This window comes from Echinops telfairi, unplaced genomic scaffold, assembly GCF_000313985.2.
Source record: "Echinops telfairi isolate 266 unplaced genomic scaffold, ASM31398v2 ScPeMD7_7469;HRSCAF=8507_0, whole genome shotgun sequence".
Lineage (NCBI taxonomy): Eukaryota > Metazoa > Chordata > Mammalia > Afrosoricida > Tenrecidae > Echinops > Echinops telfairi.
In genome coordinates, this window is record NW_022111372.1 from 15129812 (window position 1) to 15149615 (window position 19804).

Sequence of the window (19804 nt, forward strand, 5' to 3'; positions counted from 1 at the left end):
CTTGGTGCGACATTCACAGAGCTATTACTAAAGTCATTCTTATCTGCTATTAATGTGGATCAACGTGTTCACGTGTTTCTATCAGAGCTTCTCTCATTTATTAACATTAATTCTTTACATGCTTGAGTTTAAGAAATAAATATATTCCTAACTGCCCTGAAAAATCCCAGAGCTTGACAATGCAACAGTAGCAAGCCGGGCCCACGCCGGGAAACAAAGCGCCACACCGCTGCAAGGATCTGAGCTCTGCAGGCACAGTCAGCGGTGACCCCGATCAGTACCGCTGTGGGGCGCAGATGCACATTATGGGCACATCTCAGTAAACATAAGCCTTTTCTCCTGAGGGCCTATTTGATAAGCAAAGCCTCGGCACATCAGAAATTTCAGGAAGGCATTAAGATGTCCCTGGGTAAGTGAATTAAGGAGTTCTGCTTGGTTGATTTGGCCATGCAAACACATTTCTAGGAACCACGCTTAGAAATGAGGGTGGGGAAATATTAGATTAGCTTTAATGTTGGAGACTAGTCAGATAAATTATACTGAGTAAAGAAGTGGTAGCCGCTACACTGTAGAAACAAACACTTTGGGGGTGGGTGAGTTGTTAAGAAAGAAACATATCAAAAAACGTATTTTTTAGTTAAGAAAAATATCAAACACTTTTTTTCTATTTTAATCTTTTCAAGTTCCTTGTGGGGTTTCCTGGGTGATGCAAAAGATTAAAACCCTTTCCTGGTAATATCAAAGTTGAAAGCAAAGTTTACCCTGAGGTACTTTGGAAGAAAGGCCTAACAATCCATTTCAGAAAAACCAACCCTCTTGTTAGTTTCTTGTAAGGAGCACTTGTACCCTGGCACATATGGGCTATCATAAGTCAGCTGATGAAAAGGCAGTTTTTTTTTTTCAGTTTCCGGGATTCAAAGTAAAGCAGTACTTTTGGTGTAAAGTTCATGCCTATTTAATTCAAAATGGAATTATAATTGCCTTTATTAACTTTTAGCTAGAAATACCGATTTTGAGGGCCTCCCTAAACAATTTGTTTCTAGAGCTATATCACCTTATCTCAGAATAATAGGGAATCTCCGTAGTCTAGGAAGGTTCATTTTGTTATAAACACATGAAGGTAGAGTTTTTCAAATGTTAATTAAAAACACAGAAACATTCACCCAGGAACGGTAAGGGGGGGAAAAGGTCCGTCTCTGTAGTTTTATAGTACCTACATGTATTTACTATTGCTTAAGGTGGAATTATTTTAAAAGTTGGAAAAACAAGTCAAAAGGATATTGAAGACAAGTTTAGTTATAGAAATACTTCGTAACATCTTTGCATCTGATTTGAATCATTCTCAAATCTTTAATTCTTCTGCATTTTCATATGATTTGAATCACACTCAAATCATTAAATTTTGTGTAGCTAGTAATAACTTTTTTTTTTTCTGGAAAGTTCCCCTTATTTCTAAATTTAGATGTGCTGTGTATTAATCTGACATCAGGCTATACTGGTATTGGATGGCTAATCTTATGATTAAATCTCATAGCAAAGAATAGAGAAAATAGAAGAAAGAGATCCATCCAGGGGACTAATTAGATCCAGTCCTTTTTATGGTCACTACTGTTTTTAAAGGGCTATTTATTTAGACCATAATTCCAAGGTATCTGTTTGTAATTGACATGGCACTTTCCCACTTGAACTACATTTATCATACAATCACAGAGCATTTTAAAATGTTAGTCCCCAAAGCGATGTATTGATAGATTAAAAATACTAATGACTAAAATAAATTTAGGGAACATCCACCAAGAGTGCTTAACTTGAAAACATTTGCATTTTGGATCAATATCCAGTTTTCTCTCTGGGAACAAGCGTTTAAGATATTTCCACCACTTGGCACATTTCGTGGTAAGGCTATATTGCTAATAAAGGTTTGCTAATTAAATTAACAGCTAGCCTAGAGCTTTAGTATAATCTCTCTCATGGTTGCTAGGTTGCCAACTGGGGAAGTATCCAGCTACAAAGAAGCGTTGCATTCACAATTGTCACGGAACACACTGGCCTCCCAACCCCATTTGCTATCGACCTGTTCAGCGTAAGAGGACCCTTTGAGAAGCTGTTTGAATGGAGAACACCTCTCAGTAAATACATTTAGCGGACTTGACTCCTCATACATGGAGTCTCCAGATGGTGTAAAGAGCATGCTTATTTGCTCACCAAAAGCATGGCGGTCCAAGTCCACTCAGAGGCACCTTGGAAGAAAGACCTGGTGAGTGGTTGCTAAAAGAACCAGCCATTGAAACCCTTATGACACATAGCTCTATTCTGACACACCCGGGTTCCCATGAGATGGGGAGGACACGACAGATCCCGGCACTGCTTAGACAAACTCGTCTCACTAAGAGGACGCATTCCAGCTGTCTCAAAAGATGGCATAACTTGTATTCCCGTGGTTTAATGTCAGACCGGTACAGCTCATTTTGAAGAAAATTTCAGGGACTTTCCCTATAAAAGTTTATGTAGTTTTATTAATTCCCTGACTTCTCAGACATATTGTCTTTCCCGCCTGGTCCTTTCGCACAATTTCTCAAATTTAGCGTCCTCGTGGAATGGCGGGAACCACACAGTTTTGATTGACTGGTAACAGGACTGACTTGTGCCAACCACACCGGAACATGTAGCTTTTAACTTGACATTTCACGTGGGAACTACATGAAAATATGACTATTTACTCCCATTGTCAGAGTTACTGTAGTTCTGCTCTTGAGTCAGAAATCTGGCACTGTATCATAATAGACACTTGTGCCTTGAGCCATTTCCTGTCAGGAGTCTTTGAAAGCCTAGGTGCAATCTTGCTGCAAAGAAGGAAGTAAATGGCTTACTCTATGGGACACCCCAACCTGTCCTGGCCACCTATTCGGAAAACCTCTCCTGAAGCTCGAAAATTGCACTTTAGTGGTTTCCCACCGTGAGGCTGGGAAAGCTAATCACCTACAAAGAGAAGCCAATTCTTTCCTGTTTTTACCTAGAGGTTCAGGTGCATTATTTTCACAATTCTTCACCTGGGATTAAAATAAATCTTGTGAACACAGTGTGGAATACAGGAAATCCTCTCTGTGTAGGTCTAGAGATACTCTTAAGGGAGTACTTTTACTCCCTCGGCGCTAGAGGTGGTCTCAGTTGAGTGGACGTTCCCACTTTTCGAGAGTGCTCTTTAGAAGTAAGGATGGCGAGTCTCCTGTCTCAAGTGGACAGGACATACTGTCAGGAGGGACAAGTCCCTGGAGAAGGACACCTTGCTTAGACGGTCAACAAAAAAAGAGGAAGACCCTCAATGAGATGGAGACACCGTGGCTGCAACACTGGGCTCAAACAGAGTAAAGATCATTTAGGACCAGGCAGTGTTTCATTCTGTTGCACACAGGCTCACGATGAATCTAAACTGACTGACAGTAACAACAATAATAAACCAAATGGAAATAGAAGTCTTGAAAAAGCAACAGAGGACATGGCAGTAGATTCTTGTCCCCTCGCCATTGAAATAGGATATTCAAGTTTGGAAAATAACACTGGATGAGACAGGACACATAAGCAATACCTTTTCATACCCTTAGATGATATTGCTAAGCAAAACCTCAGCACACAGCCAAGAAGCTACTCCGATGTTCCTTCCCAACACACAAAACTTGCCAATAAAAGCCTTACGCATCACAGCAGAGTATTATCCCTCATACCACTGGAAGATAAGCCCTCTTTGTTGGAAGGCACGATATAATAGCTGCATCTGAAACATACCCGCAGAGGCACTGCATTATTTAACGTGGCTCTTCTAGCCACGTCTGTAACTCCTATCAAACCACCTTGCTCGGCCTGGGTTTGGTCAGAAGACAGGGGAAGATAGTGATCGTATTCAACTGTGTGAAATTAAAAACAGGACTCCCCAGAGTGCCATGGGAATAAAATGAGCCCTTTGAGAAACAGCAGGAGGGGTCTCATTACCAGCAAGAGCTAGGAGTGGAGCATGACCTCTGGATCTGAGATCCCTGTACAGCGAACAACCTGGATCCAAATGACTGCTACCTCAGAGGAGCAGCAGCAGAACCAGGAGCCAGAGTATGGAACAGAGGGATGGCCTTCCCAACCCATGAGCAAGTCAAGTGCTTTTGCACAAGAGGCTGGCTTGGGGAGGGGTGCCTGTGGGCACTTAGGGAAGCTGGCTTGCTGACCCACACGAGTAGTGATGAGTGCCTTCATGCTGAGGCTTATAGTACAGTTGGTATACTCTTCGGGCATTTGTTAGCACACTTGACAACTCTTTAACAGGCCCGATAAATAATTCAACCCTGAGCATTTATCATTGGTATTACAATTTATTAACTTCTTTAATAAACTGTTTAATCATGAATATTCTCTGTGAATTCTGCATAGCCATTGCAATGGATATTAGAACCAGAAGTAAAATCAAATAAAAAAAACACCCTACTGCCATCAAGTTGATGCTGATTCATAACAGCCCTATAAGATAAGGTAGAACTACCCCTGTGAGTGTCCAGGAGTAACTTACTCTTTATGGGAGCAGAAAGCCCTGCTTTTCTCTTAAGACTATATCAGATCTTATATATGGAGGGACTCTGCCTGATGGTTTTGAACTGTTGAACTTGCAGTTAACAGCCCAATGCATAACCACTATACCACCAGGGCTCCTAGCCTCCTCTAAAATTTACAACAATCTTCTTTCTTCCCAGAGGGAGGCTGACATTTTCTTGTATCACCATCTCATATCAACCCTCATGAATTCTTTTATTTTCTATATTAAGTCCAATACAAGCCATAAAACTGTTAATTATAAAGGACAATGTTAACCACATTCTGCAGATAGCATCTAACTAATTAGAGGTTTTGTAGAAGGGCTACACAAGAGAAAAAGCTAGATATTAGAGTCAAGCACTTACACTCTAGTATAAAATGTGGAAAATAAGAGGTTTTAAACTAGATCACTCACAAATGAATAACTGATCTTTTAACAAACCTGATAGGTTTCTCTCTCTCTTGTTTACTGGGCTGTTTTGACAATTCCTCTTTATTTTAGTTACATAGGCAACAGCTCTAAATAAGTGAAGACAGCAGATAGAATTAAAATTTAGGACCTGACTCAACACAGTATAAAATGTTATTTATGCTTTGGGGTAAACTTGAGCATACATTGGCTACAATGCTGAACTATGTTTACCTGAGAGCCTAGATGGGGCAGATAACATTTGAACTTCTAGGTCCTCACGTTGTGTTTAGTCAAGCAGTGAAACACTGCTGAAGTCCCCAGGGGGGACACTGAACAGGGCTGTTAACATACCTGGAAGGCAAAGCCCCCAGAGTTGTAGAAATCATAAACAAAAGACATCTTAAAGAACCACAGACCCTTGGAAAGATTTGTGATCTGATATAGTCTCAACTTCATAGAGTTTTCAGCAATACAATGTAACCTGGCACATTCACACACTTGGACATTGGAATGCCCGTCTCAAATATCCTGCAATTTATTTAAAATGTTCAGTATTTTGCAAACTCATTATTCTCTGAATTTCATTTTCCCCCCACCTACACCCAAGCAGGATCAGGCTCTATGGGTTTTTGTTGATTTGACATTTATAGCAGAAAACTCAAGATAAATTGTATGAAAATCAAAACATAATCCTAAAATTTTGAATACTGGGATCCATGGATAACCTTCACAGATTGAGTGGATCCCTGAAATGTGTGCTCCCGTGTCAAGGGAGTGGATCTTTATGCCACCATCTGTTCACGATGGCAGATGTCTGCAACCTCAGGCAGGTCAGGGGAATGTTAAATAATGAATTATGCATTTGTCTAAAACAAATATCCATTTGTTTGAAATATTTAAACAAATATCCATTTGTCTAAAATAAATATCCATTTCTGTAATGGGTTTCCCTTTTCAAGAATGAAGTGAAAACCAATGTTATCATATAATTGTGTACACGCAACCTTGGCTGGAACAAATGACAGCACCCTAGCACATGTTTTGACAGCATCCCATGAAGAGTTGCTTGTTTCAAATGCAAAGGCAGTGACCGAGTAGAGCTCTGCTGTGGAGGGACTCTGCGTGATGAATAAGGTCTCAGAGTCACAGGACAGCTTCCTGCTAATGCCTTCCCTACATGGCTCTTCATTTTCTGTTTAATTTAAGTTAATGCCAGGATCCCCGGTTACATAGTTCTTGCTTGTCTTTAGCAAGATCGCCATTGAGCATGGTAAAGATTGGCAGCAAGGTAATACCTAGAGCTTTATTAAAATAGCAGGTGAACCATTCAGCCGAGTTTATAAGAATTTGCTCAACAAATACTAATTCTCTCATTTTCCTTTCTACCTAGTGTTCATTGCTAGGTTTGCTGCTAAAAACTCCCTCAACATAAGAGTCCCCATGCGTCTACCAATCTACACAAACATTAACTAAAAATAAATGAACAATAGGGTACAGGGTAATCGTTTACACTTCTAAAAGATGCTTTCGAACCAATAAGTCATTCCTTTGAAGTGCATCCTGATTAACTTGAGAAGACTTTGATTATATTAAAAACTTGAGAGTAGAATGACTTAAACACGTTCATACAGACCTCTCTCCCCATGCTTCCATAGAGAAGGACTTTGGCAAACCATTTTCTAACTCATTTCTTATCTATTATAGGAGCCCTTAGGTGCAATCTGGTAAGTATTAGACTGCTAACTGCAAGGCCAGCAGTTCAAACCCTCCAGCAGATCTGTGGGAGAGAGATAAAGCTTTCTGCAGCTTGGGAAATCCTGGATGAGGTCGCTGTGATTTGGAATTGACTCGACAGTATGTGCATGCGTTTTATAAGTCCTGTGTTGCTTGGTTAACTGAAAAGTTGAAAGTTTGAGCTTATCTAAATGGGTGCCTCTGAAGAAGGGTCTGGAGATCTACTTCTAAAAAATATCAGCCTTCAAAGACTCTATGGCTCTCAGTGATACTGGCATACATGGGGTTGTCACTAGTCAGAATTGGTTCAACTACAGCTATTGGGTTAAGGTATGAATGCCTCGTCTATTACAGTAAGTTGTGAATGTATCCTACCTACCTTGGACATAGAGGCTATCTTACAGAAAATGCTTGGTACTTCTTTTGTGACCAAAAGTAAGTAGTAGACTTTGGTGGGCTGTGGGGAAAGGGGAAGTAACAATGTCACATAGAAATGGGAACACTTGGGTTTAGCAGCTCAATTTCCGTATTAGACTTGGACAATTCATACTGCTACTGCTTCAACATCCCATGTCAATTCATACTGCTACTGCTTCAGCATCCCATGTCAAGGATGATTTCTGTTGCAACCTCTTCCTGCCATCAGATGCCACAAAACACCCATAATCGTTCCTCTGAATGATCTTTCTTCATTCTATTGATTGCCCTGTTGCTAGGCTGTACTGAATGGCTCTGAATAGAATCTGAAATTACTGGCAAAGCCATGCTCCTAAATTAAAAATCACACGTATCATATTAATGATCCACCACTGAATTCCATGAAGTTTTCCAAGATCACAGTAAAATTTAACATTTGAATAAGCTATAATTACATAAGAACAATTGTTAGTGTTATGGAAATTGCCAATACTTTTTGTTCATTGAAATACTGAAAGCCTGTGTGTGTGTAGGTAACAAATACAGTATGACATAAATGTTAACATTAATAGGATGATTGCAATTATGTGATCATGAGGAAGAAAAGCCACTTCTGACAAGATTATGTCAGAATTAACTTGATGGAAGTTGAGTTTGGTTTGGGCTTTAATTATTACTAATAAAGGATTTCTAAATTCTTCTAGACTCAGGATGAAAGTAACTAAAATGGAAAAGAATTTCTAAATATTGCAAGCCTGTGACACCGAGCCCCATTTAAAAAATTATATGTAACGATTTAGAATTCTCAGACCCATTCTGGGAATGTGTTTTTCATCATAGGAAAATCATCTTTCTAATCTAGCTTTTTAATTCAAATAAACATGATGTCCAATTCCATGCACATGAAATGATCAACAGGTCCACAAAAGCCACCATTAAGACCAATTTGAAATTATCCCCTTTGATAAAACATCAATCTCTGGCAACCACTCTCGTTGACTTTCCTGTGATGGCTGATGAGACTCAACTCAAAAGATTTTAAATGTTTATTTGTTAAAGCCTCCATTCAGCTCACATCTTATTTTTAGCTCTGTCATTGCCCATTTCAGCAGAGATCATACTTCAGAGACTGAACTTTTCAGCTGGAGCATTTCAATCAATGCCATCTATTAAGATTCTGCTCTGAGCACCCACCCCTCTACCCTCCTTTGGCAAACAATCCTGGCAATTACAGCCCTGAAAACATGCTTTCCAGAAAGAGAGAAGAACCAAAGAACTTTTATCTGCAGAAGGACATCACCAGAATTTTACTGAGCAAGACTCTGCTAAGCACTGAGCTTTTTTCCAAGTAGAGAATGAAAATGCTAATGCACATATTCTTGTTCAAATATTCTTTGTTCAGAGAAGAAGTATGTTCCAGTGAGAAGGGACTGCACTGGATGACTGTGATTCAGAGTCCCACCCACTTCGTCACCAGCACTGTCACCCAGGACCAGACACTCAGTCCCCCAGGCCTCACTGATGTCATCGGTAAACAGGGTCAATACGATCTAGCCATCTGGAAGGATGCCAGGCTCTCTTTGGTGGTTCCTCACAGCCCCCAGTGGTATAACTTTAGTAGAGAAGAAAAACCCAGATGGTGAGGAGAATCGGCGCAAGTGGGTGGCTTATTGGTTTAGTTAAATAACACACACAGACTTCCGCGTCCATCCCACATGGAGTAACAGGGACCAGATTTGCCCTCCTGACAAAGACAACCAGAATCGGAGAAGGCTGGAACAATATTTTTATAATGTATTAGACATCATGAAATGAAGGGCAGGGGTTCTTGAGAGACAGGAAACTAATGAGGTGAGCCCTACACTGGCTCAAATTGATGAGAATTTTCATGTGGCAACTCAAGGAGAGGGAACTATTGAACTAACTCCCAGTTTAAGGACCGGGAAGAGAGTCTATGCAGATCAAGGAGGAGAGAGTTCCCAGGGCAGGATGGAAGAAACCAGCACACTGAGAGAACGCAGATATGTGCAGAGGGTCATCCTTGAAACTATACCTGAGTAATGACCAGTGCATGCATCTGAAGAAACAGCAACCTGACGTGAGCAAAGAACCATGGCCTGGTGATCACACAGGGTCAGAAGTAGTTCCTGCTCCTGAGACACCTCAAAAACCACGATACTCAAAAACAATGGTGTTACTTTCCTCATTAGGGAAGAACTGCCATAAAGGAATAACTGCATAGATTCTCACCTAAGAAAATGTTGTAAATGCAAAATTTGGAAGGATCTAACAATTTTCACGTAATTTATCTTCATTCCAGAACAGAGTTAAATAAAGGATTCTTGTAGGTATGTAAATATCCAGCATCCAACTAGGTAAAATTCACATCAACTGGCATCTAATAATAAAAAATTACTGAGTTTAAAAAGAATGTAGAAAAATAGCACCTATAATAAATAAAGAAATAAACTAATTAAAATCGAGACAGAGCTGAAATAGCATTATCCAAACAAAATGTTCTAATAAATTTATGCCATAGGTTCAAAAGTAATATAACCATATAGGAGATAGAAGGGGGAAAAAAAGAACTTGGGCATGAAAACTATAATATATAAAAGGAAAAACAGCTAGATGAGTTAATATTAGTTTAGACATTGCTGAAAAAAATATTAGTGAGTTGGAAGTGAAAAACTTTAAAATATATATAGGTCCTATTGTATAAGGTGTAGACAAATCTAAATAGTCTAAATTATGTTTTATGATTACCCTTTGAAGGAAGAAAGAGAGTAGGCAGGAAAAATAGTCTCAATGTTAAACAATTAATTTTTTTTAAAGATTAAAAGAAAACATAAATCTACAGATTCAAGAAGTCCAGTGAATCCTCAGAACATAATGAGGAAAGCGATACTTAGTACATCCTAATCAAATCGTGCGAAATCACTGATGAAGAGACACCTTGAAAGGAATCTGATGCAGTTACGTACTTACTAAGGAACTAGAAGGAAACAGTACTAGAAGAAAAACACCTCAACCTGGAAATTCTATACCCAGCCAAAGTATCTTTCAAATGTGAAATAAAGACATTTTCAGATGTACAAAATCTAAGAGAATTCATCACCAGCAGATATAAACTATAAGAGATGTTAGACGAAATCCTTAGGTCAGAAGGATACATGGATCGACATAAAGGATGTGAAGATGTGAAGTGATACGGTAACTACATAGACATGTAAAATTTATTTCCTTATTATTTAAATCATATGAAAAGGTAGCTGACTGTTTAAAATTAAAATGTAGTATGGGCAAAGTGGCAATAAGGACTGGAGGGGAAGTAGAAATAAAAATACTATAAGATTCTTATATGTGAAGTGATATAAATTGTCAGAAGTTATAATTGTTATTAGGTAAAGATGAACTATATAAAATAAAAAATGATCATTAAAATTTCACTTAACAAGATACAAAAGTGACCTCAATTAAAGCACATGGCTGTCAGATTGGATTTTGCAAGATCACAGGCGATAGGCTTAGTGGATGAAATATACTTCAAATAGAAATACAAAATAGGCTGAGTAAATATAAAAAAATATGCTGTGTTAACTTTCAATTAAAAAAATACAAAACCTGAAGCAATATTAACATCAAAGTAGGTGTCAGAGCAGAGCACATTTTCAGAGATAAAGAAGTCAGCTCATAATAAAACAAGAAACAAAGAGAACATTAAAAACTCTAAAAACAAAAATAAAAAGAAACCCTCTAACTATAGAAGAAAGAACTAGGAGGCAAAATACATTTATAGAGGTATAAATATAGGCATGTGCATATGTAAATATATTACTATATAACGATAGGGATGTAGGTACGTGTACATATATTTATATGTTAAGGATCAAGGTAGCAGATGGACGTTGGGCATCTACTCTAGTCCTCCTTCAACGCAAGAACACTTTGTTCTAGTAACCTAACACTGTGTGATGCTCACGTTCCTGACACTCTCTACAGGCAAAATGGGTGTATAAGCAAATGTGGTGAATTTAAGCAAGCTGGTATTGCCTGGCTATTAGAAGATATAGCCTCTGGGGTCTTAAAGGCTTAAAGTTAAACAAGCAGCCATCTAGCAGGGAAGTAACAAAACCCACATGGAAGATGCACACCAGCCTGTGTGATGATGTGGATGGGCTCAGGAATCAGGCATCAGAAGACTCCAAACCCATCTGCAGAGAATTGGATATCCCCTCACAGAAGGACCACAAGGAAGGGATGAGCCAGCCAGGGTGCAGTATAGCTTCGACAAAACACACAACATTCTGCTAGTTCTTTAATGCTTCCTCCCCCAACTATCATGGCCCCAGTTCTACCTTACAAATCTGGCTAGACTGGACTACAGTGAACCCTCGCCACTTCGCGCTTCGACTTCTGCGGCTTCACTCTATCGCGGTTTTTGCGTTAACAGCGCATGCTCTGTCATTACTGCCACTGATTGGCTCATACTGTACACGCTTGATGACATAAATAATATAATAAATAATAAATGATAATTGTAACGTCCAAAATGTTTTACTGTATTTTCCCTTTTTCGTTTAATAAATTGGTTAATACGAGTGTAATGGTGACTAAAGAATGTTTTTTCATGTCCTCTATGCTCTAACTACGAAAATACTTGATTTACAAATAAGGAATCCTACTTCGCGGAATTTCATTTATCATGGTAGGGTCTAGAACCGATTAACCGCGATAAATGAGGGTTCACTGTATATACACTAACACAGATAAGAGCTCTTGACAAACAGAATCCAGGGCAGATACATCTCTTAGGAACAAGAATGGGAGTAGTGATACCATGAGGGTAGGGGGGAAGATGGGGGAGAGAAGGTGATTGAATGTCAACGATAGACATATAACATCCCCCACCACCACCACTATCGCCCAGGGGGATGAACAACAGAACATGGGTGAAGGGAGGCAGTGGACGGTGTAAGATATGAAAATAACAATAATTTATAATTTATCAAGGGGTGGAAAGGGTGGGACGGTGGGAGAGGGAGGGGAAAAAAAGCTGATACCAAGGGTTAAAGTATAAAGCAAATGCTTTCTTTGAAAATGGTGTTGGTGACAACATTACAGTGGGTGAAGGGAGACGTCGGACAGTGCAAGATATGACAAAATAACAATTGTGTCATATAAGAATATGGTATTTTATATAATATCATATATGATATTATTATTATAATAATAAAACAATAATAATTTATGACAAAGTAATAAATTATCAAGGGTTCATGAGGGGGGGCAGCGGGGAGAGAAGGGAAAGGATGAGGAGCTGATGCCAGGGGATTAGGTATAGAGCAGATGTTCTGAGAATGATGAGGGCAATGAATGCACAAATGTGCTTTACACAATTGATGTGTGTATGGATTGTGATGAGTTGTATGCACCCCTAATATAATGATAAAAAAACTGAACCTCAAAAAAAGAAAAGAAAACGGTGATGACAACATGTGTACAAATATGCTTGATACACTTGATGTATGGATTGTTCTAAGAACTGTTAAGAGTCCCCAATAAAATGATTTATACATAATAATAAAACAAAAACAAATCTCTGTTTACACATATACTATCATGGCTTCAAAACAGGCAAAACAAAAACAGTACTGCCTGGAGATACAGGCAAATCCACAATTACAGTAGGAGCTTTTGATAAGTCTTGGTCAATAATAGAAAAAATAGGCACGTTCACACATTTTGAATGCTCCTTCTAAACTCCCAGTAAGCCTCACTGCAGAAACCTATGCCTGCATGTCTTGGCAAGCTTTTGTAGGCATTGACCACTGTATCCCACAACGTGCCTGCTTGCTGCTGACGTCACGGCGGGGAGAGGTTTGCCCAGAGAGATGGCTGCTGCGCTGTGAGCAGGGATACAAATTCTAAGACCTGATGGGCCACTCGAAACTCATGTTTTACGTTTTCTAGAGCTCAGCTACATCACTTTTACAAAGAAGAGGTTAGGCTTGGTTACTTCTCAAAGTCCTGGCTTTCTTACGGCATAATTCTCCAACTTCAGCTCGGGTCATCACTACCTCAAGAATATCAAGGTCTTCCCTCTCTGGAAAGACTTGTCTATGGCAGAGAGATGGCTTATGGAAGTGGCTTCTCTGTTCAGCTCACAGGGTGCACTGGAAAGAAGTTGCATCTATGAATGATCGTGCTCAAAGGATGTGGTAGTTATATAATTTCATGTCAACCTGAAGATATATAAATGTGTAGGGGTGGAATTCAACCTGTCAATCAGGTCACAGCCTGATGGTGACTCCTGTGGGTGTGGCCTTCTCAATAAGGAGGGTCCTGGGAACCTCCCCTCTCTCAGTGCCTTCACCTTCCTGCTGGGCGACCCTGATTGCTGTCAGATGTGTCCACCATCATTGGATCCACGGGACTTTGCATCCACTGGGCTGTGATATTCCTGCATTCTGCATCATTGCATGGTGCTTTGTGAGTGTGAAGAACGACTTATGGACTAATATTGGACTTAGGGACTTGAGTTAGACTGGGCTGGGATATATAATTATTTCTTGATATAAAGCTCTTTTTTACACATGAGTGTCACTGAATTTGTTTCTCTAGTCAACCAGGCCTAACACACAGCATCTCATCTCTCTTTGTTTCTTTCTTATGGCCTTCAGTCTCTAGGCCGCCTTCCCACCACCTACACCATGCAGTGAACTGTAAAGTGAGCTCCCGCTTGACTTACCCGGGGAGGAACAGCCTGCAGGGCAGTGATGTAGTTCTCCAGAGCCAGGCGGCGGCGGTCGTTGAGCATGGCTTCCACTCTGGCCATGTGGGTCTCCACCAGCTGCTGTCTCTCATTGGCGGCTTCCTGCTCCAGGGACTCCACTTTCTCCTGGAAATGCTGCCATTGTACAGACATACGCATTAAGGAGGCCCTAAGCAAGTAGGGTGAGGCAACCAACTCAACATTTTAAAGAGTGAGACATCCATTTTCTCCAAAAGAGCGAGATCATTTTAACATCTTGCTTGAATCCGGCACGATTTAGGAGTTACTCCTGCTTTCTGACAGCTTCTCATCAAAACTCAATTTGTTATTAAAAATCAGTGCTACACAGGGTCCCGTGTTTGATCTGATTACGATCTAAAAGAACCCTGGTGGCACCATGATGAAGAATGTGCCTGTTAATCAAAAGGTTGGTGGTTCAACTCCCCCAGTGGCTCTTCTCCCCAACAACAGTGTAGGGTTAAGGTAGACAATCTTACAACTCTAGATGATACTGCTTCTGAGCTGTTTCTTTTTTTTTTTTTTTTTTCATCAAATATTTATTGATCTTTTGTAGGGACCTTTCTTGAGTCTGCATATTTAACAATTATGTAAGATGATACAGTCCCTTCTTTCTCAATAGTAGGATTACGTACACTTGTGAGCAAACATATATACATACATACACACACACACATATATATATACATTTTAAGATGTAATGGGTTTCAAATTTTTTGATACAAATAAAAATTTAAGACAGAAAAACAAATAAATCCATAAGGCAAGAAGGGAACAAATGATAAGGAAATAAAATAGAAAAAAAAAAAAAAGGAGAAAATCTTAAAACAAGATAAGCAAAAGGATAAAGACCGAAGAAAACTGTCAGGCCAAGGCTAACCTAAAGAAAGCTGGTTACCTTATAAGGGAGATTCAAAAATTACATGGGAAAATGGGAGAAAAAAAATTTCCCCACAAACTTTTTGAAGCTTTTATTAATAATAAATTATTTTATCAATAGTAAATAACACTACAATAAAGGTTCCAAACCACCAAACCAAATTCATTGCTGTCATCGATTCTGACAACTAGCAACTCTATAGCTCAGTTTAAAAGATAATATAAATTTGTATGTACCTTACTATGACATTTGCAGAGTGTAAACCAAAATTATAAAGAGAAATGATAGTTTGGGTCAGTCCCTCCTCACCCATTCCTGGCTGCACCTTCCCTTCACACCAGTGCCAGATCTTGCCATGTTTGCACTTGAGTATCTACAGTTCTTTCCCTTTGCCCATGAGGAAACACATGACGACAAGGCCGTGTCCCGATCTGGGTCACAGAAGTTAATGTTCTCAAGTTCATAGATTGTGCGGTTTAACTTCCAATTTGTCTCCTATCCACCCGTCTTATGTCATTCACCTGAGAGGGTCACCCCATCTCCTCCCAGGCTGAGCCCGTGGTTTTGCTCCTTGGGCCAAGTCCGTTCCTGAGGTTTACCTTCAGGAATATCATGGTGGATAGACTACTGAGGTGGCTGCCGCTCTGCCTCCGCCTCGGGGAGCATCTGATTCTGCAGGTTGCACAGTAGCTGCAGGAAGGCCTGGTGTCTGTGCAGCTTATCCCGTTCCTGTTCGGCCTGACTCATCAAGCTTCCGAGGTCCTGATACAGCCGTTCAACCTCCTGCTGAGTTTCCCTCTGTCGATCTCTTATTTCTGCCACATGCTGCACATGCATCTCCTGCTGTAGTTGCCACTGCTGCTGGGCTGCCCTTTGTGTCTCCATGGCCACTTGCTTCTTGGCCTGGAGCTGCTCAAGCGCCCCCTGGAGCTTGGCCTGCTTCAGCCGGGCCTCCTCCATCAGAGGCAGGGCCTGCTTCAGACCACTTGTGATGGCCTCCACGTGTTCCTGATAGGTGGCCTTCAGCTCTTTCCACTGCTCCTTGGCTTCTGCTGCCATTTTCCGGCTTGTGTCTTCAGAAGCTAGACCCTGGGCAGTGTCCTCATTCACCATGAAACTCTGCAGGAAGTCCGCTACTGGCAGCTGGCTACACAGAAGCTTGTCCTTCTTCCGAGAGTCCATCACAAACTCAGCCAACATCTGTGCAGGCAGCTCTGCTTCTTCCTGCAAGCCTGCGGGCTCCAGAATGGTACTCAATTTGGCCAATGCCTTTAAGACCTCCGCCTCCATTCTTCCCCGGTTCTGGCTTCCACACACGTCCCTCTGAGCTGTTTCTGGGTGTTTGAACCCCAACTTTCCAGTTAGTGGTGAACACTTATTAGTCAAGGCCTGGTGGCACCGCCTGGTAAGAGTTGAACTGCTAACTACAAGGTCCATTGATAAACCCACCAGCTGCTCCAAGAGAGAATGATAATCTTTCCGATCAAGTACAGGAAAGATCTACACCCTCAGAAACCCTGTATTGGGTCACTAGGAGTTGGAATCCACTTGATGGTGCTGAGTCTTACCAGGGACCTAGTAAAATATGACAGCAATCCTATTTATACTCTTGATGAAAAGTATATTGTTAGTAATCACCACAAAATTTAAGGGATGACTTATCATTTGAACTAATTAAAGCAAATTTAAATATCTCACATTATCACTAAGCAACAATAACACGTTGATTCCATCTGATATCTACTGTGTGTTTTACAGAGCAGACTTCTCCAGGGGTCTCCTGGCTGTAACAGTTATGGCAATAGATTTCCAGACCCCCTCTTCCACAGTACTGCTGGGTGGGTTGGGACCACTGACCCTTAGGTTACCAGCGGAGTGCAAACTGGTAACATAACCGGTGGGTAGCTAAGGTTAATGGAACTCATAATCATCACCCAGGAGGTTCCATAGAGTCTGGAGAGCCTGCAGACTCTGGGTAAACGGAGCTTGAGCATTTCCTGCTTGGGGCCAATTTACCTGGATAACTGCCTTCTTATCAGCTTTGGGCAAGTTCTTTGCTTGACGTTCTGCCTCTTCCCATTCTCTCATGACCTAGAAAATGAAAGAAAACAAAAACAAAACAACACTTCATTTAAAATAACCATTCCCTCAACAAATACACATTAATGGCATACATTATGATACCGTGCTTGTATTTTTGTCCTTCTAATTGTTTGAAAAACACCCTATTTTCTTACAAATATCGAATATTGAGCTTGCATTAGAATGAAAATAATTGATAACAGAAACATGTGTTCACACTTCTAGCAAGATTATGAACCAATCCAATAAAGCTGGTTTTACTCTTTGCTAAGAAATGGCTGAAAATAATTTTAGTTGTTATGAGCAAATGGCAACACTTTGGAAGAAACAGGATTTTTAAACAACGGGTTCCACTTTCAGCTCAGCATAACCTCTTTGGTCGTTGCTGACAACAAGTTCAGAAAGTTCAGAGAGTACATCTTTGAAATGGTACATCTGAAGCGAGGAAGAAAGGCCTAGTTCATGTGTGTGCCTAGGCCATCAAGGAAGAAACACAACCCCGAGGCAGAGAAACAGGACTTCTACTGTCGGAAATTGTAAGGCCCGTCCGGCCCTTTGAAGAACTGGTGGCAGAGCGTACTGCATTAGGGCCTTTGGATGGCCACGCCCAGGGAGAGACAATAAGGACTCCTCGAAATCCCGCCCCCCAACCCCCCAGGGCGCGCTAAGCACTCTAATATTCTAATGCAGCAGAAGAAGTATTCCTGGCAACAACTGTTCATTTAGAAGCCCGGATCATCTGCTGTGCAGCAACCTTGGTTACCCAGGAACTCCCTAAATAAAATTCACCCAATTATCTGAATGCAAAGAAGAAAATCTTCGGCTGACCATGCTGCTGAAAGAAAATGCTATTTGATTCTTGAAATCGTCAACTATGGTGACATGTATAGTTGAAGCACAACTCGTACCTGAACGAGATAGGATGAAAACAACATCAGAGAAGTCAAGTACTCAAAATGTCAATTGTTTTATTGCCAATTGTACTTTACTAGTTTGCCTACTTTCAAATTATAAAAAGTTTTAATTTATCTATTTTAAAATGTCTGTCATTAAAGGTGTTAATCTCTAGAAACTGCTAGAAATACATTTTAGAATGCTCTTTAGAAGCAAGGATGGCAAGACTTTTGCTTCTCTTACTTTGGGTTTCCTATAGGAAAATCAATTGATTTTTTTCAATTAACTCATTAATTAATTGAAAATTAATTGATTTCCCATAGGAAAAGCAATTGCTTGAAAAGGACATCATACTTGGTATAATAGAAGAACACCGAAAAATGGTAGGGGAAATCTCCATGAAATGGACGAAGTCAACATTTCATTCTATATTCAGAACTCCATCCATAAGTCGCTGTGAGTCAGAGCTGACTGGACAATAATTAACAACAACAACTGTTTCTCTTTTCCTTCACGATCACCAACACAGATCGGATTGCAGTAAGGAGTGAGAGAGACCTATGGAGGGTGGGTTGGAAAGGGGGAACCGATTACTAGGATCTACATGTGACCTCCTCCCTGGGGGAAGGACAACAGAAAAGTGGGTGAAGGGAGACATCGGACAGGGCAAGATATGACAAAATAATAATTTATAAATTATCAAGGGTTCATGAGGGAGGGGGGAGCAGGGAGGGAGAGGGTGGGAAATGAGGACCTGATGCCAGGGGCTTAAGTGGAGAGCAAATGTTTTGAGAATGATGAGGGCAATGAATGTACAAATGTGCTTTACATAATTAATGTGTGTATGGATTGTGATAAGAGTTGTAGGAGCCCCTAATAAAATGATTTAAAAAAAGAGACCTATGAAATAATACATAATCAAATTATATCCTGGGTCCTCATAAGTTATTTTATTGGTCGTTAGAGTTAACTTTTTATATAAAATACGTGATTAGAGTCCACCTATTGCTTTAGAGAATTACAGAGAAAACAGGATAGAAAGTGTTTTTAGTACAGTCGAAGAACATATGAGCTTTTCCATCTGCGGTGCTTCTGTTTCTCTGCTCGTTATGTGGGCCTCCTTGGACGTGAGGTCACTCAGCCTGGGCCCTGCTCTTTGCTTCCATATGTGGTTAGTGTGGCCAGAAGGCCCAGGAAGCTGTTGGAGGAGGGAGTACCTGCTGGGCCACCAACGTAACGGAGTGCCAACACTTCCAACCCTTGCTCTCGTCAACTGAAGTTTGCTCCTGGCGGGAATCTGACTTTGAATAGTAGTAATAGTAGTCTCCAAATAGTACTAATAGTAGTCTCCTATTAGTTGATGTCTCTCCCTGTCACCCACTGATGGACTGTAGTAAGGAAGTATCAATAGCAGACTCTGTCCAGGCCTCTCAAAGGGAAGACCCTCTAACTGTGGAGTGGAGCAAAATTAGACAGGACCATGCCGGGGCCAATTGTGTACTCTGCCTGAGCACTGCCTGAGTTAAAAAGCCTGTGCCCAGTTTGTTGAGGCAAACAGGGTAATCAGCCTTAAAAATAGTGAAGTATTTTACATAACATTTTCTTGTATTTGGCAAAAAAAAAAAAACAACATATAAAAAATAACCTGGGCTTCACAGCAAAATGAGGACAAATGGCCTGCTGTTATGAATAAGAATAGAGCATGCAAGAAATGAAACATTGTCAGAGACAGTTTAGTGTAGGCAAGAGGGTCATCTACTTTCACTTCACCAAAGAGTGCAGTAGAAATCATTTTAATGTCCTGCTTTGAGAATGTTCGGAGCATACACTACCATGCATTCCATAGCAAAGAACCTCACAATCAGATTGAAATAGAAGCCAGATGTCATATCAGAATATGAAAAATATCCTTTTATATGACGATGACCTAATTTGGGTCATTCACAATGTAGCCTTTAGCTTTGAGCAGGGAACTCATAATGATACTGTTGTGGTTGGGTCCATTGAACTGAGTCAA

The 19804-nt window shown here is 40.4% G+C and overlaps 2 protein-coding genes across 8 annotated transcripts in view; both read right to left on the reverse strand.

Moving 5' to 3' along the window:
- The window catches only part of LOC101656411 (amyloid beta precursor protein), a 324648-nt gene that overhangs the window by 88107 nt on the left and 216737 nt on the right, over window positions 1-19804 (reverse strand). For all 7 annotated transcript variants that reach the window (XM_045284871.1, XM_045284872.1, XM_045284875.1 and 4 more), the window contains 2 exons: window positions 16828-16902; window positions 13890-14048 (listed from right to left, as the gene is read on the reverse strand). In XM_045284871.1, the coding sequence (XP_045140806.1) occupies window positions 13890-14048; window positions 16828-16902 (234 nt within the window). The remainder of the gene's footprint in view (window positions 1-13889; window positions 14049-16827; window positions 16903-19804) is intronic.
- LOC105979558 (ZW10 interactor-like) lies at window positions 15436-16011 on the reverse strand. Its single transcript, XM_045284876.1, has one exon. It carries the CDS (start codon window positions 16009-16011, stop codon window positions 15436-15438), a length of 576 nt encoding a protein of 191 aa, XP_045140811.1.

Bases quoted from the DNA above. Each gene is read 5' to 3' on its own strand.
- LOC105979558 (XM_045284876.1), bottom strand. From the start codon at position 16,011: ATGTTGGCTGAGTTTGTGATGGACTCTCGGAAGAAGGACAAGCTTCTG.